At 40.5% G+C, this 27,038-nt stretch overlaps 1 protein-coding gene and 1 long non-coding RNA gene across 5 annotated transcripts; both read right to left on the bottom strand.

Annotated features, from left to right (window-relative positions):
- Window positions 1–2,707: 2,707 nt before the first annotated feature.
- On the bottom strand, window positions 2,708–6,143 carry LOC109204451 (uncharacterized). 3 transcript variants are annotated; one of them, XR_002063926.2, is made up of 6 exons: window positions 5,800–6,143; window positions 5,042–5,107; window positions 4,909–4,947; window positions 4,528–4,683; window positions 3,974–4,070; window positions 2,708–3,664 (listed from the first exon to the last, which is right to left on the bottom strand). It is a non-coding gene; the product is annotated as an uncharacterized LOC109204451 (long non-coding RNA). The 3 variants fall into 3 exon arrangements; XR_003222410.1 differs by having other exon boundaries at window positions 2,708–3,658; window positions 3,978–4,070; XR_002063925.2 differs by having other exon boundaries at window positions 3,978–4,070; window positions 5,800–6,142.
- Window positions 6,144–10,712: 4,569 nt separating this feature from the next.
- Window positions 10,713–26,296, bottom strand: LOC100711088 (GTPase IMAP family member 8-like). 2 transcript variants are annotated; one of them, XM_005466324.4, is made up of 5 exons: window positions 26,194–26,296; window positions 26,073–26,110; window positions 24,975–25,026; window positions 13,323–14,477; window positions 10,714–13,236 (listed from the first exon to the last, which is right to left on the bottom strand). In XM_005466324.4, exons 3-5 carry the CDS (start codon window positions 24,991–24,993, stop codon window positions 11,678–11,680), a joined length of 2,733 nt encoding a protein of 910 aa, XP_005466381.2. In that variant the 5' UTR covers window positions 24,994–25,026; window positions 26,073–26,110; window positions 26,194–26,296; the 3' UTR covers window positions 10,714–11,677. The 2 variants fall into 2 exon arrangements, with proteins under 2 accessions (XP_003460330.3, XP_005466381.2); XM_003460282.5 differs by lacking the exon at window positions 26,073–26,110 and having other exon boundaries at window positions 10,713–13,236; window positions 26,194–26,293.
- Between the last annotated feature and the right edge of the window lie 742 nt (window positions 26,297–27,038).

Raw genomic sequence — 27,038 nt, 5'->3', positions numbered from 1 at the left:
CCTGATGTCAAATATGGCAGTTGAAATATGTTCAGGGGTGGAGCCTTATCATATGTGTCCACTTTGGTCAAGGTCGGACAATGTATGACAGAACGAGAGGCAATAAGATTTTCATGGCGAGTCATCGAAATTCGCCGTGGCGCCACGGCCTCACCGTATTGTGAAAACTCAAAAGCTCCGCAATTTAACATGGCCCAGGTGTGTAGTTGACACTGACCAAATATGAAGCTTATACGACCAAATCCCAAGGAGGAGTTCGCAAAAGTTCGAGGCATGGAAATGGCAAAATTAGAGCCAAAATGTCACCTTCACTTCCAAATGGCGGACTTCCTGTTGGGTTTGCGTCAATGGTCCCACTGACTTTTTTGTTCGTCTTGGCATGATACACATGTGTGCCAAATTTCATACATGTAGCTAAAACGATGTGTTCGTAGGGCTGCATTTAACAAGGCATAGGTGGCGCTACAGAGCCATTTTCCAGTGCTCATATGTAAAACCATTAAAATACAAAATTTTTCACCAGACCTGGCATGTGTGCAAAATTTCATGAGTTTTTGAGCATGTTAAAGCCCTCAAAAAGGCAATTCATTTCGGTAAAAAATAATAATAATAATAATTAAAGCTGCAAGCAGCGATATGAGGGCCCTCGCACCCCCGGCGCGTCGAGCCAAGCCCAACACCTAAAACCAGCGCTTCCGATCTGATGTCACATTGATGGAATTCATGCATTTAACCACCAGCTAAAATTTCATCTCATTCAACCATTATTATAGTCGTCCCACTAGGTGGCGCTCTAACCATTACTGACAAATGGCATAACAAACATTTCCGAGCTCGAGTCTCATCACGCCTGCGACCTTTGGGAGAGATTGGACATTGTGTTTTTGAGCGACAGCAGGTTACTGCTTTTTGGCGAGTGATTGAAACTCCACGTGCCGCCATGACCACCCCGTTTCCCTGAACGTAAAAAGCTTCGCAATTTAACATCACAAAGGTCTTTAGATTCCACACACAGGAGATCGCGTAAATCTAATGAAATCCCTTGGAGGAGTTCGTCAAAGTATGAGGCCTGAAAAGAGGGGAAAATGTCGACAAATTTACACATTAATTTTAAAATGGCTAACTTCCTGTTGGATTTGGGATATTGCTCCAAGAGACTTTTTTGTACATCTTGATATCTCCAATAAGCTTGCCAGGTTTCAAACTCATACATAAAACACAGAGCAGGGGCTGTTGTTTTGAAATTTTGTAGGGGGCGCTGTGGAGCCATTTTGCGCTGTTCAAGGAAAATGAACATATAAAAACAAAGCCCTCATCACATTAGAGCTGTGCGCCAAATTTCAAGACTTTTTAAACTTTTCAAGCCCCTCAAAAGCCACTTCATCTTTCATGGTGAACTGCGTTGCCACCAGGGTGCGCCGTTCAGTTTATAGTCACAATTTTCTCACTGAAGCATCAAGAAGGGACTGATGGTGATATTCACCGCTTTTGAGGTGGCCACGATGAACCTGTGAAAATCAGTACAACAAAATGAAAGACATGACATTTCCTGGTGCCACTAGGTGGCGCTCTACGTATTCCTGACAATGGGCATATCAATCTGTTCAGGGCGGGTCTGACATCATCCCTGTAAAATCTGGTACTGATCAGATTGGATTTCATTGAGTTACACTAATTTGTTTCTTCATGGCGAGACCTCAATGTTCGCCATGCTGCTGGGGTCACACCCTTCAGCGAAAACTCACAGTTTTCTCTGTAACCCAAGACCAACTCCTTAAGGCTTTCCTGGAGAAATTTGAGGCTGCAGATGTCACCCATTACAATACTGTACCCCAAAGTGTAAAACATGACATTTCCTGTTCCCACTAGGTGGCGCTGTCCCTGATGTCAAATATGGCAGTTGAAATATGTTCAGGGGTGGAGCCTTATCATATGTGTCCACTTTGGTCAAGGTCGGACAATGTATGACAGAACGAGAGGCAATAAGATTTTCATGGCGAGTCATCGAAATTCGCCGTGGCGCCACGGCCTCACTGTATACCGAAAACTCAAAAGCTCCGCAATTTAACATGGCCCAGGTGTGTAGTTGACACTGACCAAATATGAAGCTTGTACGATGAAATTCCAATGAGGAGTTCGCAAAAGTTCGAGGCATGGAAATGGCAAAATTAGAGCCAAAATGTCACCTTCACTTCCAAATGGCGGACTTCCTGTTGGGTTTAGGACATGGCCATAATAGACTTTTTTGTGCGTCTCCAAACGTTAGATATGTGTTCCGAGTTTTATACATGTAGGTCATACCCATCTCGGGGGCTCGCGTTTCTCATTTTTCTAGGTGGCGCTACTGAGCCAATTTTCCCTGGACATGTCTACGGACATTAAAATACGTAAATTTTCACCACACCTGACGCGTGTGCAAAATTTCATGAGTTTTCGAGCATGTTTAGGCCCTCAAAAGGCCGATCCATTTGCCGAAATAATAATAATAATAATAATAATAATAATAATAAGAAACAGAGCAGATACAATAGGGCCTTCGCACTCTCGGTGCTCGGGCCCTAATAATAATAATAATAATAATAATAATAAACAGAGCAGATACAATAGGGCCTTCGCACTCTCAGTGCTCGGGCCCTAATAATAATAATAAATGGAGCAGATACAATAGGGCCTTCGCACTCTCAGTGCTCGGGCCCTAATAATAAATAGTCCACTGATATTAGCAATCAAAGAAAATTATATCACCATCCCAAATAAAACTTAAATAAAGCATGCCAGCATTATGGTCTAACAATAAAACAGCTTGTCAGCGTTCAGTTTTTTTGCAACAGCACAACAGTAACCATTTAACACTTGCCACCCTCAACGTTTATTTTACCAGTGTTAGGGCAAAAAACTTGGGTTGTAAACATTTTAACATGGAAACAATTGTTCGTCTTTAAAAGTCCGCAAAATATACATTCATCCTGCATTCCTAACTACCCTTATTCTTAGTATGTATTGCAATTACCTTTACAATGCACACAATGTAACACAAACAGAATATGAACATATTTCCACCTCATAACAATATACCTTGAACGCTAATATATACACCACCCTTCAACATTTCTGGTGCAGTATCATCTCTCAATTAAATCCTTTAAATCTCAACACTTTTGATTGTCTCTTACTAGCCCCTCCTCCCCCCACAAGAGTAAAATCTCTCAAATTGTAGTAGTTTACAAACTTTTCTAAATTTCTCTTACATGTAATTTTCCCTTTATCTGTCATTTTCAACAAATTACCGTTTTATTCCCATTCAGCCTCTGAAAAACTTCTGTCCATCTGACAGAACATTCATCATCCAAATTAAGGGTTGGCTTATTCGTTCAGTTTATTCTTGAGTATCTGTACCTTGGTCAAGAGTCTGCTGACATACAGATGAAGGAAGAGCTTCTGAAGTACTTCAAAGAAAGCTTTCAGTCTCGAGGTTAACTGAGATTCAGTGCATATATCCCACCCATTAAGAGTGCACATGCAGAGGCCATGTTTTCCAGGTCATGCAGAACACCCTAGATGGTTATACCCACATCGGCTGGAGGAGTGCTGACATCAGCTTTTTCAATGGTGAAGATAGCAAGGGTAATTTGTTCCAGCTCCCTCTGAACAGTTGTAGCTGTAGCTTAGACACAAAAACAAAGAAAAATGGCGTCCAGTTAAATTAAAAAAAGGAAAAGAAAAAAAAAAGAGCCAAAGCTACCCTTTAATGAAGTAAACACAATATTAGGAACATGCACCCCAGTGCGCCACTATTTTAGACTACAGATTCAACAATAAATATAAATAGTTTGGGTATACAAGAAGATTCCCCAAAACATTTAAACAGGTTCCATGCAAATTACAACAACAACAACAACAACACTACAACATGCAACAACATTAGTTATTCAAAATTTGGTTTAATACAGATAAAAAACTAAACTAAAATTACCAACCAATTATTCTTTGAAGAGGATGCTTGGGTCTTCATTCAGGTAAAAAGGTAGTACCCTGAGGACACACTCCCTCCCGTTTTCAATAGTTTCCTTCTGTAGAGAGTGACAGAGATACAGGAGAAAACAGATATACTTTAGGATGACACAAACTCACATTATACGCAAAATGAATGACATATTTACTGCACAGATAGACATGTACACAAGACCAACTAATCATCACATGGACATGAATAGTTAACCTGTTGGGTAGGGTTTCCACCACATTATATATGTCCATAATGGGGGTATAGACAAACTAATACATCATCTTTTTTGTATTCAAAAACTGATCTTTAACATAAAAACATTCACTTATGGTTTAACCCGAAATCGAGGGATCAGATTTTACTTATGTTTAGGTAATTTTAATTTTCCAAAGTTTTGAGTACCAAACTTTGTCTTGCTTAATATAAATGTAAGTACACTGTGCAGCTACCATACACTAGCTGTTTAAATTTGAAAGTGATCTTATTAGCCATAATATTTTGCTACCAACAGAATAACCCACCTTTGCGGCTGGAGCCAAAGTTTGTCTAATTTTCTTCACTGCAGCACCTCCTTTTTTCTTGAAGACTTTTATGAGCTGGTCAGTGTATTGGTCAAGTTGTGCAAAAAGCCTTGGAACAAGTGGAGCAGTAGTAATCCTCACAAATTCTGCTTCCACCTGAAAACATGTCAACAAACACAACATACTGTACTGTAAATATACATACTATATGTACACATATACATACTTTATAACTGAAACTAATGTAGAAAGACCTCATTAAAGCTATAATTTTAACACAAACATTTACACAAAATGCTAATGGAGCCATTACAGCTTTTATTGTTATATATCAAGTTCCAAAAAATATTGATCACAGCTGATCTGAAAAGAATTTAATACCTCAGGCCCTTGAACTGCAACCTTTACAATGGTTCAGATCTGGAGAAGAAATAACAGGGGCATTGAATGGGTCACTAAAGAAAAATTAACTTATAAAACAGTTTTGTTTTTAAAAGTATAACAGTTCACATACCACATACAAGCTCAGCAGTACCACATACACCACATCAGTATAGGAGGGAGCAGGTAAAGGCAGGATCTGAGATTTATAAAATAAAACAAGAAATTCATTACTTAATTTCAAGAAGCAAATTATTGATTGAATTACAACTAAATAAAATACTACTCAGAAGAAAAGCAAGAGATTGACACTGCCATGTGCTAACTTTCTATAGAAGCAATTATCACCAGGTCTGTCGACTTCCATTGCCTGCCCACTCATATGTCGTGAATAATTTTATTTAAAAAAGTAAGTGTGCGATTTAACAAACTGTAATTTATAACTATGCTGATCTGTATCACTCCGCTAGGAAACATGCTGTATTTACAGACCATTTTTACATAATACAGATTACTGATAGAGCATAACAATGGTGTCACAGTGGCTTTCGCCCTCGACTTTTTGGATTTTAAATGTCACTTTATGCTATCCTTGCTATCCTATTCAATATTTATGACTCTCGGATTACAGTAAAGGAATCCCAAGAAAGCAAATGAAAAAATAACCCCATGAACCCCTGTAGCTAATCCCTTAATAAAACCAAAAACAATAAAAATGTTTCTTACACAGTCCACAAAATAAGCATGTTAAGCATGTCCAGGACCCAGTAAAACTAATGTAGAACAAGCGCACGCAAACGATATAACATGTCTTATAAGACAAACGCAAAATATAACCATGCTCGACATGTAGATACTACACAACATAGTCAAAGAAAAAAGTGGTCTTACCTCTCAAAGAAACAGCAGCTTGGCGCCAAAACAACGTTTTTAAGTTAAATTTGAAGTCTTGCGCATGAACAGGCCCAAGCTGTGAAACCTTGTTGTTCTTCGCGGTTTCATTACAACTGTTTTTGCATTACTGCCACCTTGTGGATATACAAAGTATATCGATCCTAATTGACTTAACTTAAATGTTATGCCATCAAGTAACACATTAGTATTATGTACAGTGAATAATAGACACAATTACGTAGACTTGATTAGAAAAACATATGTTAACTTAACAAAAACATATATTTTAAGTAAAATGAAAATAAATAATTAATATACACTGAACAATCCACCTCATTCATTTTTTTGAGTGCAGGACACCCCAAGGGACACGGTTGAATGCCTTCTCCAAGTCCACAAAACACATGTAGACTGGTTGGACGAACTCTCCTTTCCAACACCCTGGCATAGACTTTCCAGGGAGGCTGAGGAGTGTGATCCCCCTGTAGTTGGAACACACCCTCCGGTCCCCCTTCTTAAAGATAGAGACCACCACCCCGGTCTGCCAGTCCAGGGGTACTGCCCCTGATCTCCATGCGTCTCTGTGGGATGATTATTGGTAATTTTTTCTCTAATGATTAAAATTTTATGTGTGAAGAAGTTTATGAAGTCATTACTAGTTAGCTCGATAGAGCTCTGACTGTTTGTCAGCCTGGCTACAGTGCTGAAGAGAAACCTGGGGTTGTTCTTATTTTCTTCAATCAGTGACGAATAGTAAGATGTTCTGGCTTTGCGGAGGGCTTTCTTATAAAGCAGCAAACTATTTCTCCAGGCTAAATGATGATCCTCTAAATTTGTGACACGCCATTTCCTCCCCAGCTTACGAGTTATCTGCTTTAGGCTACGCGTTTGAGAATTATACCACGGAGTCAGGTACTTCTGATTTGAGACCTTAGTTTTCACAGTAGCTACAGTATCCAGAGTCGTACGTAGTGAGGAGGTAAAATTATTAACAAGATGATCGACCTCTGTTGGAGTAGCGTTCAGATAGCTGCTCTGCTCTATGTTGGTACAGGGCATTGAAGATGATAACAGTGGGTGGATTATATTCTCAAACTTAGTTACAGCACTTTCAGAAAGACATCTACTTTGATAAAGTCTACTCTCCACTGCTGTGTAATCAATTATTGTAAATGTAAATGTTATCAGGAAATGATCAGACAGCAGAGGGTTTTCAGGAAACACTGTTAAATGTTCAGTTTCTATGCCATATGTTAAAACAAGATCTAGAGTGTGATTAAAGTGGTGGGTGGGTTCTTTTACATTTTGACAGAAGCCACTTGAGTCTAATAACAGATTAAATGCCATGTTGAGGCTGTCATTTTTAGCATCTACATGGATGTTAAAATGGTAAATGGTAAATGGCCTGTATTTGTATAGGAGGACCCCAAAGCACTTTACACTGCATTCAGTCATCCACACATTCACACACTGGTGGTGGCAAGCTACATTGTAGCCACAGCTGGCCTGGGGCGCACTGACAGAGGTTTTTTTATGTTTAAGTTGTTTGTTGCTGGTTTTTAGTTTGTTTTTTGTCTGTTTGGGAGCTGACACAGTCTCAGTGGAGATGGGTTTTTGGGGGGTAGCAGGAGGAGAGAAGCTGCAGAGAGGCGTGTAAGACTGCAACTCTGCTTCCTGGTCCCAACTCTGGATAGTCATATTTTGGGGGTTTAATAAATTTGTCCATATTTCTAGAAATGAGAGCTGCTCCTTCCAAAGTGGGATGGATGCCGTCTCTCCTAAAAAGACCAGGCTTCCTCCAGAAGGTTTGCCAATTATCTATGAAGCCCACATCGTTTCTGGGACACCACTCAGACAGCCAGCAATTTAAGGAGAACATGTGGCTAAACATGTCACTCCTGGTCTGATTGGGGAGGGGACCAGAGAAAACTACAGAGTCCGACATTGTTTTGGCAAAGTTACACACCGATTCAATATTGATTTTAGTGACCTCCGATTGGCGTAACCGGGTGTCATTACTGCCGACGTGAATTATGATCTTACTGTATTTACGTTTACCCTTAGCCAGCAGTTTTAAATTTCCTTCAATGTCGCCTGCTCTGGCCCCTGGAAGACAATTGACTATGGTTGCCGGTGTCTCTAGCTTCACATGTCTGAGAACAGAATCACCAATTACCAGAGTTTGACCCCCGGCGGGTGTGTCGCCGAGTGGGGAAAAACGGTTAGACACATGAACAGGTTGGTGGTGTACCTGGGGCTTCAGTTTAAGACTATGCTTCCTCCTCACCGTCACCCAGCCGCCCTCTTTCCCCAGCTGCTTGGGGTCTGCTGGGGAACAGCTAGCGGGGCCTGCGCTATCTTTGGCTGCACCAGCTACAGGGGCCTGGCTAGCTACGGGTAAATGAAGGGTGCGAAGCCGAGTCTCCAATTCAGTAATCCTGGAGCTGCAAATATGCTACATTTGTTACAGGTATCATTACTGCTAAAGGAGGCCGAGGAGTAACTAAACATCTGACACAATGAGCAGGAAAGTGCAGGAGGGACAGGAGAAGTAGCCATGGTGCTAACGAGTCGGCTACAAGCTAAGCTAAGCTAGCGAAACAGTACAGAGACAGTGAGTGAATACTTTGGCTATAAATTAGGTAGTGAGTACACAGAAAGTGTGCTTCGGATGAAGCACGTGAAGATTATACTATGAAAAAAGAATGTATCTAAAAGTTTTTAATTAAAATGCTAAGCAGATAAGCTACTCAGAAACACCACTGTGTTTGAGCAGGAACAGGAAGTGATACTCTACTGCAGAGAGAGCGAACACCAAGTGACAGCGCCACCAACTGCCATTATTGTTTCATTTTATTATAGAATCTTACAAGAACGAGGCAAAATTGTATTCCATTGTGCTTTATTAGCTGCTTCGGTGAAAAACAAATTAACACTGGAAAAAAAAAATATTTCAAAACAACATACTGGACAACAGTTATTCATAACTTGATTGCTTCAATACAACCCTTGGGCACATATATGCGGGACTTTTCGTGGCTGTTTTGATCTCACTCTCCTTCTTAACCGATCAAGTCTGGCTGTGGTAGCACCTTTAAACTCGGTATGGCCCAGGTTGATAGAGGTGCCCAGTCTGTATCTCATTCCAGCATTTTGTTGGCTGGATTGCCTAAAAAGCACAACAAGCATTAGCCCGCAAAGCCACAGTCAGTGTTGGGGAGTAACGGAATACATGTACCGCCGTTACGTATTTAGAATACAAAATATGAGTAACTGTATTCCGTTACAGTTACCGTTTATTAAGGTGGTATTCAGAATACAGTTACTTTGTTGAAATAAATGGATTACATGGCGGTACTTCCCTGTTTCATATTGTCTCGGGTCAGGACTGTTTGGGTTTGTTTGACAGCTACGTAATGTTGTTCCAGGCGGCAGCGTTACGGTTGCCATGGTTACAGGGTGACGCGCTCTCTCTGCGTGTTTCCTGGGTGAGAGAGCGCTTTTTTGTTGTTGTTGTTGTGCTAAGCTAAAAGGAAGAATGCTACAGGCATGGCCCTAAAGAATGTAGCCTCATGGGCAGTGTAGTCCGTGCTGCAGCGAGAATGGACTGCCATACACGTTATGTGTCTGTGAGCGAGGGAGGGAGAGAAAGGAAAAGTCCGAGCTGTCACGGAGCAAAAACGGGAGCTGGAAGCATGTAAATATAATAATAACCACTGCAGCCAAGAAGAGTGCCTGACGAGCCCATTTGTAAGTAATTTGTAACTATTAAGACTGAACTGTACACTGTGTTCGTGTAAATAAGTTCCGTTGGAGCAGCCTTTCAACGCCTCTCTCTGTCTCTGGCAAGCAAAGTGACCCAGACAACAAAGTAAAGCTAGTTTTCGGCTACCAGCCCGACACGGAACCCACCGTATTAGCCACAGGTCCCTTTACTACTGTTCGGAGCCGCGGACCTTCAGTAACAGTAATAAATCACAGCAATAGGACATTCATGTAGTTGTAAACAGCATGATAATATATTAAGTAATCCAAAGTATTCAGAATACGTTACTCTCATTGAGTAACGTAACAGAATACGTTACAGAATACATTTTGGGGCATGTATTCGGTATTCTGTAGTGGAATACATTTTAAAAGTAACCTTCCCAACACTGGCCACAGTAAACAAAGCACCATAGCGTAACGAATTCAGTTCAAATCAATATTATTATTGTAACCTACATCTACAATTATTTTATGATAAATTACGTGACAACTACAACAAAAGACTTACATATGTGGAAAGGCTTGGAGCAGACCAACATGCGAGCTGGAGTGTTCTGGAACGTTATATTTGGTCTTTGAATAGCTGCAATCGAGGTCATCCTTCGCCTCTTCGTGACTTCGTACTTATGCAATTAATCACTGGACAGACGGACAGGTACGTTTATAAATAATATTATATTTGACCAATTTTCTTATACATAGCTTTGACCTGGGGGTAGAGTTGATTGTGAACTGGAAAGGGGAAATACTTATGAACTTGTAAAGTAAAAACATGATGCATTTAAGGTTATCTTGTTTGGTTTTTATTAAAGAAGAGAATTTGTTCCAGTGTGCGATGGCCGAGTCTGCTCGTTTTCTTGGAGATAATTTCTCCTGCCTTAGATAAAATCCTCTCACATGGAACAGAAGAGGCTGGAGAGCACAGAAACTGCAACGCAACTGGGTAGAGATGCAGGAGTATGGTCTTCCTGGGTCCCACAGACTATCAGCTAAACAAATTAAATTGCTGCACATTTAGTAGAACAAGATTTTAAGATTATTTTAAAAATAAAATATATTTTTTATTCAATTTTCATTCAATTAAATTGAAAGAGTCAAATGGAAGTCTTTCTAAAGTTATTTAATGATTTTTATATTATGAAAAGCAGATTTTTGACATTTTAAGTATTTAATGTTTTCAGATAAAATAAACACACACAAAACAAAAGCAAATGAAAAGAACAGAATCCTAACAAACCCACACGATTGACCAAAATCAACTCAACATACTCACATACACAACAGAACCAGACATCACATGACTGTAGCCAAATGAATCAAGCCTCGACACAGTGCTTCTGAAGCAAAGAGGTATCAAAGACTATTACTTCAGTTTTATTTTCATTTGATGCGAGAAAGTTTTGTGATAACCAAACTTTAACATCATGAAGATAGTTAAACAAAGGTTGTAGTGGGTCAGAGACATCCAAGTTCAGGGGGAAGTAAACTTGGATGTCATCAGCATAGCAGTGGAAAGAGATGTTAATATTTTTTGAAAGTATAGTCCAAAGGCAGCATATACAGGGAGAACAAAGTAGGACCAAGAACAGACCCCTGGGGCACACCACAGTAGATATGGGCAGAAGAGGAAAAGTACTGCCTCATAGCAACGGAGAAAGTTCTCTCTGAGAGATCTGATTCAAACTAAGATAGGACTATGCCTTTGAGACCAACAGCATGTTCTAGCCTCGATAATAAAATGTGGTGATCAACTGTATCGAAAGCAGAGGTCAAATCAAGTCGAACTAAAACCACAGAGCAGCCTGAGTCGATGTTTAAAAGTAAATCAATGTTAGAACTCAGGAACACAGAAGTGCAGTAACATGTATCAACAAGTCATTACTGTACATGAGATGAATTAGTTTGACCAGTCTGAGTCAGAAGCATATTTAATGTTGGTGTAAAGACCTGTGGTTTAATGATGACACTGCTGAGACTGATGATCACTAATCAGTTTCTGTGGCTGTGATCGACAGCAGGAGTAAAACATGCTCAACAACAAATCAGTGCTACTTTAAAGATTCTCTTATCTAAATGACAGAAAGAGAAGAACATCTGACGTTTCATTTCATAAAATGCTGCAGGCTGATGAGCTGCTGATCTCTTCTCCCAAAATGTTTTTCATTAACTCATTTAGTTGATCTTTTTGTTCTTCCTGGAGGTCTTCCATGTCCTCCTCATTAGTCCGATTGATTTGTTTTTCATGTTTTTGCATTAAATTCTTGATCTTATTCAAATTTTCAGTCTTTTTGGTCACACGTTTCACTAAGTCATACATTTCCTTCTTATGTTCTTCCCTCTGTTTTGCTAATTCGTCCATGTGTTTCTTCTGGGCTTGGTTGAACTCTTCAGCTTTCTTTCTGGCTTCCTCTTCATGTTTCTTCTTTAGATCATCCAGAGTTTTCTTATGAATTTCCTCCAATCCTTTTATTTCCTGTTCTCTTCTTCTTTGATCCTCCTCTTTATTGATTTTTTCACATTTCAGCTTTTCGTTATAATCTTCCTGTAGTTTTTTCATTTTTTCTTTCTCTTCCTCTCGTCTTTTGTCTTCTTCTTGTTGTTGTTTCTCCCACCATTCTTTCTGTTCTTTCTCCCACTCCTCTTGTTTTCTTCTCATCTCTTCTCTGGCTTCTTCCAGTTTTCTGTCGACATTTTCTTTTGCCTCTTTTTCTGACTGAATTTGTTTGTCCAGCATTTCAAGTTCTTTTTCAAATTCTTGTCGACGTCTTTCTTCTGCAGCTTCCTTTTCCCTTTTCTCCTTTTCCCTGATTTCCTGTTCCTGATTTCTCTTCTCTTCTTCTTCTCTAATTTTATTTCTCATTTTTTCTAGATCTTTTTCTCTCTGTATTCTCTCCTTTTCTCTCTCTTCATCGATTCTTTTCTTCATATCCTCCATTTCTTTTATATATCTTCTTTCAATTTCTTCCTTTTCTTTTTGCATCTCTTCTTCCTTCTCCTTTAAAATCTTCTGCATCTCCTTCCTTATCGCAGTTTCAGCCTCTTGCAGCATCTTGTTGGTAAAGCAGCGCCTTCCATTGTCCTTCATCATGGTGTCAATCTTTGCTATCAGCTCACTGACTTGTTTTTTATTTTGTTTGTCATTGTTATTGAACACGTGGTATCTTCCTCCACAGTCAGAGAGGAGCTTCTTAAAGGAAGGATCACAGTTGTTTTTGATGTAGTCCTCTGAGGACAATCTGCTATGCTCCAGTTCATCTCCTCTGGTTAAAAGAACGATGGTGAACTTTTCAGAATTCTTCCCAAAGAATTGCTTGATGAGTTTCAGTGTCTCCTTCTCCTCTGCTGTGAATCTGCCAATATGAATCACCAACAGGAAGACATGTGGTCCTGGAGCCAGGAGACTGACACATTTCACCAGCTCTTCTAGAACCTCCTCATTGGACAAACTTGTGTCAAACAGACCAGGAGTGTCGACCACAAGAACAGGATGACCGTCCACCTCACCGTGTACTTTCTGACATTGTTGTGTAACTGATATTTGACTTGATTCAGCTTTAAACTCGTCTCTTCCTAAAATGGTGTTTCCTGTAGAGCTCTTTCCACAGCCAGTCTTCCCAATCAGCACAATCCTGAGACAGTCTGAGTCCTGTTCTCCAACTTCACCACCTAAAACATGAAAATAGTTGCATTTAACTTAGCGTTAGATCAGGACTCAGTGGGTCATTGGAAAATATAAAATCTAAACTACTTACCAGTGACAAGTTTTAAGACTTTCTCCATTTGTGCGTGTAAAAATGTTGTGGCTGTGTAACAGCACAGTTGTCCTGTAGGCTGACTAATTTTGTCAACAATCTCAAACATCTCTGGGATCTGCTGTTTTTTCTTGATGTTGAGAACAACTGATCTTCCTCCACAGCTCTCACAGAGCTCCTGGATGTCCTTGTTTTCCTTTAGAAAGTTTAGAACAGCTGGATCTGTAGGATCTGAGTCCACAGTGAACAGAATCATGGTGAAGTCATTGACTCGAGAGCCGAATGCATCCTGGATGGTCTCTAACTCTCCCTTGTCTTCACCAGTGATGGCAGCCGCAGGTAGGACCAGGATGAAGGCATGGACACCCTCAGGATCACAGAGGGAGATACACCTGAGTGATTCCTCCATCACTGCCTCCTGAGGTTTTCCATACAGGGCAGGCAGCTCCACCAGGGAAACCCAACGTTCACACACCTCTCCCTGATGTTTAACACACTCTGATGAGTTGGAGACTGAATGAAGCTCAGTCTGACCTAAAATGGCCTTGGCTGCTGACGTCTTCCCTGCTGCTCTCCTCCCACACAGAACCAGGTTCAGACTGGACTTCAGATTGGGTTTAGCCTCTTCTTTTAACATTAGATATTTCCCCCAGTTTTTACTCACTATCTCATTCATTTCTTCCATCAACTCTGAGGAATCTGAGAAGGAGTCTTTTCTGTCAAAATTAACGAAGTGCTGCCTTTGTTTGGATTCTTCAATGAGTTTATCCACTGAGTTATTCCCTTCCTCATTATGTGTTAGGATGACGATGGAGTGATTAAAAGCATCTTGACCAAACAAGCTCAGAACCAAATTCAGAGTCTGTCTGTTCTCCTCAGTGAAATCAGAAGGTTTCACTAACAGCAGCAGAACGTTTGGTCCAGGAGGACAGAGACTCACACAGCTCTTCATCTCTTTAAACAGCGCTTCCACAGGCAGACTGAAGATGTCGGGAGTTTTTACAACTGTGAGAGGTTTCCTGTTCCTCTCTCCAGAGGCAGCACCAGATTGCTTTCCTCCAAAACCTTTAGACTCTTTCTTCCCAACGAGGAGCTTTTCCAGGGCTGATTTCTTCTTCTCACTTTTTCCAAACAGCATTATCCTGAGTTCACGTGCTGCAATAAAAAAAAAAGTTATTTTACCTCAAAAATTCCGAAACACATATTTACGTCACATTCCATTACATAGTTTGTAATTGTTAATCATATCACTTGAGAAATAATCATTTACAAATTTGTCTTAAAACAGGTTGCTTAGTGATAGCGCTGGCAGGTACACTTTACAATATGGTTTCTTGATGACGGGCCGGGCTAAGTTTGAACAGCCATGTCAGCTCTCTATTAAGGAGGATGAGCTTTCTTACACTGAAATGTACTCAGTGTAAGAAAGTAAAAAGTAACCTATTGAAGAACATTTCTATGAACAATTTTCATACAAAGGTAACTGAACCTTGTGCTATATTAATATAACAATGAAATAATGTTAGTGCATAAATCTAAATTCTAATGAATGTACTCAGTTTGAATCTGTTATGTAGGACACCTGCATTGAACGATAGTTTAAAAAAATAACTATTTTCTGTTGCATATATTGTAAATGGTAACAGTAAAATGAGTACAGTCAAGGGTTAGAGTGGGCGGGTGGGGAAACCCTAAGAGGGAAAATATCACAACTCACAAAACCTTTTAATATGAGCTTCAGTAGATTTTCTTTTTCTTGACTGATGTCTGTCCTCTACACTGATACTAAACTGTTTATACTGTCTTTATACTAGACAGTATAAAGTTAGTATAAAGTTGGAATTTAGTTAATGAATCATCAGCTTAAACGCAAATTATAAGCACTCTGATCATGAGCACCACAGCCACTGTGCACCAGTCCAACACAATTCCTGACTGTGTGCTGGAAACTAACCTGTTTGTACTGGCAGTACCTCTGGATTGGCAGCCTGGGGTGGTGGTTCCCATCTTTAAGAAGGGGGACCAGAGGGTGTGCTCCAAATATAGGGGGCACACACACTTCACCCCGGGAAAGTGTATGCCAGGATGGTGGAACAATGTGGTTTTTGTCCTGGTCTTGGAACACTGGACCAGCTCTTTACCCCCTAGAGGACACTTCAAGGTGCATGGGAGTTTGCAAAACCATTCTAGATGTGTTTTGTGAACATGGAGTATTGGGAGTCTGGTCCAGATCAGTCCACAGTTCTGGAGCTGCTCCTCTAAGTTTACTCTCAGTCCCGGGTACATTCAGGAGCAGCCGATCAGCTGACATGACAGAGCGGGTGGGTGTATAAGGCTGTAGCAGCTCAGAGAGATAAGATGGGGCTAGGCCATGGAGAGCTTTAAAAGCAAATAAAAGAATTTTAAAATGAATCCTAAAAGAAATGGGCAGCCAGTGAAGTGAGGCTAAAATAGTGGAAATGTGCTGAAACGTTCAAGTGCCAGTTAAAAAACGAGCTGCTGCTTTTTGCACCCTCTGTAGACGAGTAATATATGATGCACTGACCCCAATATAAAGTGCATTACAGTAATCCAACTTAGTGCTAACAAAGGTGTGGATCACTGTCTCGAAGTGCTTCCATGAAAAAATTGGCTTTATTTCAGTCAGCTGAGTTAATCTGACTGTCAAGCTTCAGATCACAGTCCACAAATATGACTATCCAGAGTTGGGACCAGGAAGCAGAGTTGCAGTCTTACACGCCTCTCTGCAGCTTCTCTCCTCCTGCTACCCCCCCAAAAACCCATCTCCATTGAGACTGTGTCAGCTCCCAAAAAGACAAAAAACAAACTAAAAACCAGCAATAAACAACTTAAACATAAAAAATCACAAAGAAAGAACAATACAGTATCCACATCTGAACCAAAGAGTAAAACAGTGAAATGTGGATTATTAAATATTAGGTCTCTCTCCTCCAAGTCTCTGTTAGTACATGACTTAATAATTGATCAACAAATCGATTTACTCTGCCTTACAGAAACCTGGTTGCAGCAGGATGAGTATGTTAGTTTAAATGAATCAACACCCCCGAGTCATTCTAACTACCAGAAATCCCGAAGCACAGGCCGAGGGGGCGGTGTGGCAGCAATTTTTCACACCAGCCTATTAATTAACGAAAGACCAAGACAGACTTTTAATTCATTTGAAAGCCTGATGCTTAGCCTCGTCCACCCCAGCTGTAAAACTCAGAAACCAGTCTTACTTGTTATCATCTATCGTCCACCTGGGCCTTACACAGAGTTTCTCTCTGATTTCTCAGACTTTTTATCTGATTTAGTGCTCAGCTCAGATAAAATAATTATTGTGGGTGATTTTAACATCCATGTAGATGCTAAAAATGACAGCCTCAACATCGCATTTAATCTGTTACTAGACTCAATTGGCTTCTCTCAAAATGTAGAAGAACCCACCCACCACTTTAATCACACTCTAGATCTTGTTTTAACGTATGGCATAGAAACTGAATATTTAACAGTGTTTTCTGAAAACCCTCTGCTGTCTGATCATTTCCTGATAACATTTACATTTACAATAATTGATTACACAGCAGTGGAGAGTAGACTTTATCAAAGTAGATGTCTTTCTGAAAGTGCTGTAACTAAGTTTAAGAATATAATCCACCCACTGTTATCATCTTCAATGCCCTGTACCAACATAGAGCAGAGCAGCTATCTGAACGCTACTCCAACAGAGGTCGATTATCTTGTTAATAATTTTACCTCCTCACTACGTACGACTCTGGATACTGTAGCTCCTGTGAAAACTAAGGCCTCAAATCCAAAGTCCCTGACTCCGTGGTATAATTCTCAAACACGTAGCCTAAAGCAGATAACTCGTAAGCTGGAGAGGAAATGGCGTGTCACAAATTTAGAGGATCATCATTTAGCCTGGAGAAATAGTTTGCTGCTTTATAAGAAAGCCCTCCGCAAAGCCAGAACATCTTACTATTCGTCACTGATTGAAGAAAATAAGAACAACCCCAGGTTTCTCTTCAGCACTGTAGCCAGGCTGACAAAAAGTCAGAGCTCTACTGAGCCAACCATCCCTTTAACGTTAACTAGTAATGACTTCATGAACTTCTTCACAAATAAAATTTTTATCATTAGAGAAAAAATTACCAATAATCATCCCACAGATGTAATATTATCTACAGCTACTTTTAGTACCATCAATGTTAAGTTAGACTCTTTTTCTCCAATTGATCTTTCTGAGTTAACTTCAATAATTAATTCCTCCAAATCATCAACGTGTCTTTTAGACCCCATTCCTACAAAACTGCTCAAAGAAGTCCTGCCATTAATTAATTCTTCGATCTTAAATATGATCAACCTATCTCTAATAATCGGCTATGTACCACAGGCCTTCAAGCTGGCTGTAGTTAAACCTTTACTTAAAAAGCCATCTCTAGACCCAGCTGTCTTAGCTAATTATAGGCCAATCTCCAACCTTCCTTTCATATCAAAAATCCTTGAAAGAGTAGTTGTCAAACAGCTAACAGATCATCTGCAGAGGAATGGCTTATTTGAAGAGTTTCAGTCAGGTTTCAGAGCTCATCACAGCACAGAAACAGCTTTAGTGAAGGTTACAAATGATCTTCTTATGGCCTCTGACAGTGGACTCATCTCTGTGCTTGTCCTGCTAGACCTCAGTGCTGCGTTCGATACTGTCGACCACAATATCCTATTAGAGCGATTAGAACATGCTGTAGGTATTACAGGTACTGTGCTGCAGTGGTTTGTATCATATCTATCTAATAGACTCCAATTTGTACATGTAAATGGAGAGTCCTCTTCACACACTAAGGTCAATTATGGTGTTCCACAGGGTTCAGTGCTAGGACCAATTCTATTTACATTATACATGCTTCCCCTAGGCAACATCATTAGAAGACATAGCATAAATTTTCACTGCTATGCAGATGACACGCAGCTCTATCTATCCATGAAGCCAGGTAACACACACCAATTAGTTAAACTGCAGGAATGTCTTAAAGACATAAAGACCTGGATGGCCGCTAACTTTCTGCTTCTTAATTCAGATAAAACTGAGGTTATTGTACTCGGCCCTGAAAATCTTAGAAATATGGTATCTAAGCAGATTCTTACTCTGGATGGCATTACCTTGGCCTCCAGTAACACTGTGAGAAACCTTGGAGTCATTTTTGACCAGGACATGTCCTTCAATGCACATATTAAACAAATATGTAAGACTGCTTTCTTCCATTTGCGCAACATCTCTAAAATTAGAAATATCCTGTCTCAGAGTGATGCTGAAAAACTAGTTCATGCATTTATTACTTCCAGGCTGGACTACTGTAATTCACTATTATCAGGAAGTCCTAAAAACTCGCTGAGAAGCCTTCAGCTAATCCAAAATGCTGCAGCAAGAGTACTGACAGGGACTAGAAAGAGAGAGCATATTTCTCCTGTTTTGGCTTCCCTTCATTGGCTTCCTGTTAAATCCAGAATTGATTTCAAAATCCTGCTCCTCACATACAAGGTCTTAAATAATCAGGCCCCATCTTATCTTAATGACCTTGTAGTACCATATCACCCTATTAGAGCACTTCGCTCTTGCACTGCAGGCCTACTTGTTGTTCCTAGAGTATTTAAAAGTAGAATGGGAGGCAGAGCCTTCAGTTTTCAGGCCCCTCTTCTGTGGAACCAACTTCCAGTTTGGATTCGGGAGACAGACACTATCTCTACTTTCAAGATTAGGCTTCAAACTTTCCTTTTTGCTAAAGCATATAGTTAGGGCTGGACCAGGTGACCCTGAATCCTCCCTTAGTTATGCTGCAATAGACGTAGGCTGCCGGGGATTCCCATGATGCATTGAGTTTTTCCCTTCCAGTCACCTTTCTCACTCACTATGTGCTAATAGACCTCTCTGCATCGAATCATATCTGTTATTAATCTCTGTCTCTCTTCCACAGCATGTCTTTCATCCTGTTTTCCTTCTTTCACCCCAACCGGTCGCAGCAGATGGCCGCCCCTCCCTGAGCCTGGTTCTGCCGGAGGTTTCTTCCTGTTAAAAGGGAGTTTTTCCTTCCCACTGTCGCCAAAGTGCTTGCTCATAGGGGGTCATATGATTGTTGGGTTTTTCTCTGTATTTATTATTGTGCTATCTACTGTACAATATAAAGCGCCTTGAGGCGACTTTTGTTGTGATTTGGCGCTATATAAATAAAATTGAATTGAATTGAATTGAATTGAACTTTCACCCCCAGGGTTTGTGACAGTTGGCTTATTATACTGGGCCACGGTATCTAAATACACATTGAGGGTCTCAGTGGGGCTACCAAAAAACATCACCTCAGGCTTTTTGTCAGTGAATTTTAAAAAGTTAAGAGACATCCAAGCCTTAATGTCATCAAGACACTGCAGTAATAGCTGTGTGGAGTATGTACCTTTGTTCTTTAGAGGGACATAGATCTAGATAGTCATCAGCATAAAAGTGAAATGCAATGCCGTGTTTTCTCAGTATACAACCAAGAGGAAGCAGATATAAAGAAAAGAATAGGGGCCTAGAACTGAGCCCTGTGGGACACCATACAAGAGAGGAGCGGAGGACGACACATGGTCACAAAGACTGACACAGAAAGTTCGCCCCGCCAAGTACAACCTGACCCACTCCAGTACCGTGCCCCTAATGCCCACCCGAAACCTTTAAAAGGGCTGATTCAGTGCTATGAAAGGATTTAAAACCAGATTGGAAAACCTCTAAAACTTTTTGCTTTTCCAGGAAGGTCATTATTTGGCTGTGAACCATCTTTTCAAGAATTTTGGAAAGAAAACATAATTTGGAGATAGGCTTATAATTTGGAATAACCGTAGGATCAAGAGCAGGTTTTTTAATGAGGGGTTTGACTACTGCATGTTGAAAATCTTTAGGGACAACACCTGACATCAAAGTGGTTTACCAGCTCAAGAACCAACGGTCCAACTGTAGGTAACACCTCTTTTAAGAGTTGAGGCGGGACAGCAACATTTGTAGACCCTGCAGGCTTAAAATGGCCAACAGTCTCCTTTAAAGAGGACAGAGTCACAGGCTCAAACTTGTCAAAGACAGCAGAGCAGGAAGCAGAGACTGAGGGGTCACGAGCACAAGGAGACATGTGAGCCCTGGTGTCACGGCTGGGGCAGCAGTCGTGTTGTGCATGAATGAGGACCCAAAATGCAAGCAAGCGACTGATGAAGAGTGTGACGTTTATTTACAAAAGTGGCAGGGTGGCAAACAAGCAGTGAGGCATGGCAAATAACTGAAGGAGACCTAAACTGGGATAAACTAAATAACAAACCTGAGAGCACACAAAAGGGCTGCGGGGCAGAAAGACACGGACAGGAACGAAGCACCATGGAACGCGGACAAACGCAGATTAACACAGAGATACACAGACGAGCCGACGACAGGCACAGACTGACACCCACTATATATACACCCACAAACAAGGAGAGCAGGTAATGACATACAGGTGGGAGCACAGCTGATTCTAATACACAAGACGACCTGAGGATACAAGCTGAACACGATGACAACAGACACAGACCTACAGAATACAACAGGAAATCCAGAACACGAACAGGGCACAAGGGGAGGAGACAGAATACCAAAATCAGAATAACCAGAACAGAGGAAAATAATCATACAACACAAAACGCTGGGTCAAAATGACCCAGGATCATGACACCTGGTGGAGGAGACCTTCTCAGTAAAAAAGTGTAAAAAATTTTCACAGGCTCCAGATGAGGGCTCGATACAGTCAGTATGTGGTGCACTAAGAACAGAGTTAATAGTTTTCAATAAAAACATGCGGGTTGTGGCAGTTTGACAGAACAATGTCAGATAAGTGTTTTCTTTTGGCATCTTTTACAGTTTTTTGATACTGATGCCAACAGTCCTTTAGCATCTGGAATGACACTTGTAGTTTGTCCTTTTTCCACTTGCGCTCAGCTCGATGCAGAGCTGGACTGGCCATCGGGCAAACGGGGCATTTGCCCGGTGGGCTGATGGTGATTTTTCGTTTTTATGGGCCGATGGGTGTTTTTTTGTTTTGTTTTTGTTTTGTTGTAACGGTATAAACAATGAAAGCTGGTGGATTGACCAGATGCTGGCCAATGTGTAAAAATAACTCGTTTAATAACTTGTTTGGTGGTGGTTCCTATGGCGGAGCTTTCGCAGAGGCCAGCAGGTGGATGACGGCAAGGGTAGGCAGGAGGAGGGGAGACCCGAGGCGGCCGCCAGTCCGAGTGTCAGGTGAGCTGAACTTCAGGTAAGAAGTTATGACCTGCAGTCTATCTGGGTCAGATATAAACCAAGTTTAGGTGGAGTTTATTTTCCTTGTGCTGACTTTTTACCGTCAGTTACAATAACTGGTACTGCGTACTAGCTAGCATGACGGAGTTTGTATACAGCTGGGTGGGTGCTGTGATGTTACTGATAGTGAACTTTATTTTATTCATAAGGTTAATTATTAGAGTTGCCAACCGTCCCGTAAAAAGATGGAATCGTCTCGTATTCAGAGAAAATATTACGCGTTTCGTACTGAGGTGAAAAGGAACACAGTTTGTCCCGAACTTCAGCTACAATGAAAAAGACACAAAGCTGGAGTTATTCTGTGTCTTTGCTGCACAGCTGCCTCCTCTTCTCTCATTCTCTCCCCTCCCTCTCCTGTTTCTACTTCAATCATGAAACTGATCAATGATCAGCTGATCGGCTTTTCTCTCTTGTTTGTTTATCGCCCACTTTGTGCCAGAAAGAGGAAACCAGCAGATGTCGCGCTAAACAACAGCAGCACCTTTAAGCTTGATCAGCTGTTGTTAGAATGTATTTAATATTAATTTCTAGTATCAGCTGATGTTTGCTGGAGCCACAGCTGTAAAGCTGCTGGTCATGATATCGGTTTGGTTATCTGGTGAGAGGGAAACATGAAGATGAAACCAGGAGATGTCCTTACTGAATCATCAGAGCTGAACAGGTGATGGAGAAACAGGTTTACCTTTTAGGTGACATGAATGAGTTGAAGGGAAGTTATGAACTGTTTCTGAGAGACAAATAACACCAGGATCCTTTTCTAAGTAGCTGACAGCTGGTATCTGTGCAGGGGCGGGTCTAGCAAAGTGTTGCCAGGGGGCCAGGTAGGGCATTAACAGGGAAAGGGGGGCACAAAGAAATACTTTTCTTACTTATTCTCATTTAAAATGTCTCGCTTTTAATAAGTAATAATCTGAATCTTACAACCAAAGTTTTTATCTGATATAAAATCTATAAACATCATACATATACCAACAAGACTGTACATCACTGTCACAACAGCGTTCGTTTTCATTCAAAGGCTTTATGGCTTTAATACCTGGTGGGCCGGTCTCTAGTCAAAATGCCCGGACCGATTTTTTTGTCCCAGTCCAGCCCTGGCTCGATGACAGTCGCGTCTGACAGCTCGGGTTGTGTTGTTCAGCCAGGGCTCAGATTTAGTTTTAGGGAGCCTGATTTTTAATGGAGCGACAGTGTCCAAGGCAGCCCGACAAGTGGAATAAAACCATGAGCTCAGGTTCTCAGTCTGTGTGCATGAACACTCCAGGATTTTAAAGTTCTGGTTAAAAACTGTTGATAATAACAGTGGAGGAGTTAAACATGCGACAGCGCTGAGCAGCAGCGTGATGTTTGACCCAACATCCGCAGCGAATTAAAATGGCAGCAATATTTAACATATTGTATTGTTAAATAGTCTAGTCTGTTTCTGTTACTGTACTGGAGCAACTGTAACCCACATAATTTTCTAAGGGATTAATAAAGTATGCTGATTCTGCTGATTCTGATTAGCAAGCGGTTAAGCAAGCCTGGCTACTGTCCTAATACGGCGGCCGATACAACGTCAGTTACCGAGTCGGTGTGTTTATGCCTAAATGCCTAAGGAAATTTGTTAATAGCATGAGCCTGAACGAGCCTGTATTTTTATCATGTCAAGACTGCTAGATGAGCCGTTAGTGACACTGACACCGAGTTATTGATAGTGGATGTTATGAATATGTTTTGGTTAATTCCACTGCACATTTGTTTGTAGGCTGTTTTTTTTTCATTTAGTATCCAATGATCCATTTTACATTTCCCTGAGCTCAAGTTGCTTTCTTTGGGGCAAAGGACCTTGAAAAGTATATATATATATATATATATATATATATATATATATATATATATATATATATATATATATATATATATATATATATATATATATATATATATATATATATATATATATATATATATATATATATATATATATATATATATATATATATATATTGGGAACACTGAGTGGAAAGACACTAAAAGGAAAAGGGTTATTGTTTAAAATTGTGTTTACGTGTTATGGGGCGACCGTGGCTCAGGGGGTTGGGAAGCGCACCTGTAACCGGAAGGTCGCCGGTTCAATCCCCGGTCTTTCTGTCCTGGTCGTTGTGTCCTTGGGCAAGACACTTTACCCTTCCGCCTACTGGTGTTGGTCAGAGGTGGCGCGATATGGCAGCCTCGCCTCTGTCAGTCTGCCCCAGGGCAGCTGTGGCTACAACCGTAGCTGCCTCCACCAGTGTGTGAATGTGAGCATGAATTGTAAAGCGCTTTGGGTGCCTTGAAAAGCGCTATAGAAATCCAATCCATTGTTATTATTTAATAAATGTGTTTATGAGTGTGGTGTTCATTATGTGCTGGAGGTCTTACTGTTCCTGTGGTGGAGCAGCTACCAATCAGCCGGACATCCATGACTATTATAACTTGCACATCACTTTTCTGAGTTTATATACACTAACTTATTGGAAGTTACATGTCTACTTTTTAATGCACAGGTACGATACACAATCTGTACTTTTCTAATTATTCTAAATATTCTTAACTATTTAAACATCTTTCAGTATCCTGCTCTGTTTGCACACTACAACCTGGGTTTACTACTTATCTGTAGTTTCATTTTAATAACTGTACGGTACTGTTTCGGTAATTATTGTCCATGATGTAAATATGTAAACTTTTTGTGTGTTTCTGTCCTGTTTTGTTTGAATATGTGTTTTTTTTGCTGCTGTTACAACCTAATTTCCCCTTGGCGGACAATTAAAGGATTATTCTATTCTATTCTATTCTATTCTATTACCAATCTCCTTTATGAAACTAGCCTCTGATGGGATCCAGATATTTGGGACACATTTCAATTCTTGTAACCTGATTCCAACTGTGTGATTTTTGGGCCTAGGCATCCTGGTCAAATTGTTGATACTGATGCTTAGTGAAGGTCAACAGTCCTGATTTCCAAGCATTAAACATTTGGTAAGTACAGATAGTGTTACACTGGATTCAGCAAGTGAAGCGACTGGAAATGAACAAGTGAGTATATCAGCAGAACAGGGCGACATGTACTGTGAGCATGTTGGATATGTCTATCAGCCAACGTTGCTCCTAAAACCAGCAGCACAGTGTGATCATGGCAGTTGGATGATGCTCCACCCTGCTGCTGCACCTGTTTGTTGTTTACTTTCACTTCAAATACCTGAACTGATGTTACAGTTACTCTCTAAATCTGTGACATATTTGGACACTGCTGATCAATAACATATGAGTGGACTCACCAGCTGTTTTGGTTGCCATGATGTCAGTTTTCTGAAAAGACCAGGGGATGAACTGGAAGGAAAAAAAATGCATTTTAGGTTCTTTGAACTTTGGTCTTGAGTTGGTCACCAAGAACAGTATGCTGTATACAAACTGGGGGAGGGGGGTGTCACATCTTTCACTTTCAGTTGCACTTTTCAAAGAAATTAAAGTCTTTTTAAAGACTGATCAACCAGATTTATCCTGAGCAAAAGACTGAAGAATCAGGGGGCCTCAGTCTGAACACATGTAGAAGTGTTTTATACACATGAATGATTTATTCCACGTTCTCAACCTCAGAGATCATTTCTGATTTCAGGAAGCTTTCTGTGCACAAGAAGATATTACTTGAATGAGTTTTAATTAAAGAATATTTTGATGGATCCACTCATGTGTGCTGCATTCAAGTGCATAATTGGACCAAGATTGTTCCAAACAGTCGGACAGAAACGACCATAGACCACATCACCTGGATCATAATCACATTCACATCTTGCTACAAGGATTAATTTAGCAAAGGCTTCTGAGAATGATGATTAGATGAGATCACGAGAGTCTGAAAACTCCAGAAAGTGAAACACGATCTGAGTGTGGGCGGTACAATCTGCAACAAAGAGAATACCAGGACCTGTTCCAGCCTGCTGGGTACAGGTGAGCAGCTGCAAATAAGGTGTGTGTGTGTGTGTGTGTGTGTGTGTGTGTGTGTGTGTGTGTGTGTGTGTGTGTGTGTGAGTGAGGGGGGTCTTATGGTAGTTTCAGTAGAGAGATTAAAATTTTCATATAGATAAAATATTAAAATATTCCTCTCCACTCAACTGTCTCACCCTCCACTTTACATGCAATATTTCTGTTGGCTCAGGTTAAATTATTTATATCATCATATGTTATATGAGAAATAACCTAATTTTCATGTATCTGCTCATTATCATAATATTATAAATTATAGTTCTGCATCATAACACACAGTTTCACTCTCTGCAGCCAAAAAGAAAAGATGTAAATGAGGAAAAATTGAGAGTATATTAAAGGCAGTAACGATCAAAATGAAACTATCATTAACAAAGAGAATCACAACACACCTCACAGCACAAACACAGCTAACAAAGGTGAAGCAGACCTGCAGAGAATCCAAAACATGAAAAAACATTTTGTGATGAGTTTAACTGTTGAGAAAAAACAGCAGATAAATTTGTGCTTTACCTGTTCGTCGTCCTCTGAGTTCACAGGTGAGACATGGCGCCTGCTTCTTTGTTTGGTTGCACCTCTGATGACAGCATGAAGGCGGGCTTTACACTGCCCAACCAATCAGAAGTTAGAAACACTGCTCATGTTTTCTCTGAGCCTTATTTTCTTCACTTTTGATTGGGTGGGAACAACCACCCACCCATACTCTGTGTGCTGGTGTTTGGGTGGGGTGAGCCTACTCGACACAAATTTATGCTTTATATTTTTATATTTGTACAGATTTGTGTCGACGTTCAGAGGCTGGATCCATGCAGAACAGATGACAAAACATCTGCATCGGTGCGCCTTCATGTTTGTCGTCTCGTTGCACCGTTGTTCTGTACGACATCCTGATGTGTTGTCGGCCTGATGTTCATTGTTTAAAGTTTAAAAGAATTCATTTGTCCTCTGTCACTTTAATGCAGCGTGCATTGTGGTTGTGTGAGAAGCCGAGAGCATGAAATTTAATAACTCCACAGACGACAGCTAATCTGTCAGAAAGGAAAAGGAATCCAGGGCCTGTTCCAGCCTGCTGTGTTAGGAACGACGGTTACAAATAAACGTGTGAGACAAAGATCGTCACAACAAAAATGTGAGTGTGCATGTGTCAAGCAGCCTGTTACAGTTGCTCCTGCTTTTTCTCTTCAGTTGAAATTTTTTTTGACTTATTTCTCAAGAGGACTCTCTTGATGAACAAATTGGAGTCTATTAGACACCACAAGTGTTATGTGTAAATACTGAACATAATTTTTGAACAGAAGGGTGACTGACTGAACACTAGAGCGTATGGGAAGAATCAGATTTCATGGTCATTGCTTTGG

Source organism: Oreochromis niloticus, linkage group LG12 (genome assembly GCF_001858045.2).
Source record: "Oreochromis niloticus isolate F11D_XX linkage group LG12, O_niloticus_UMD_NMBU, whole genome shotgun sequence".
Classification (NCBI taxonomy): domain Eukaryota; kingdom Metazoa; phylum Chordata; class Actinopteri; order Cichliformes; family Cichlidae; genus Oreochromis; species Oreochromis niloticus.
This window is presented reverse-complemented; position numbering and strand designations above follow the sequence as displayed.

Bases quoted from the DNA above. Each gene is read 5' to 3' on its own strand.
- LOC100711088 (XM_005466324.4), bottom strand. The intron at 13,237-13,322 runs GTAAGTAGTTTA...TTCATGTTTTAG, and splicing joins AGTCTTAAAACTTGTCACTG to GTGGTGAAGTTGGAGAACAG.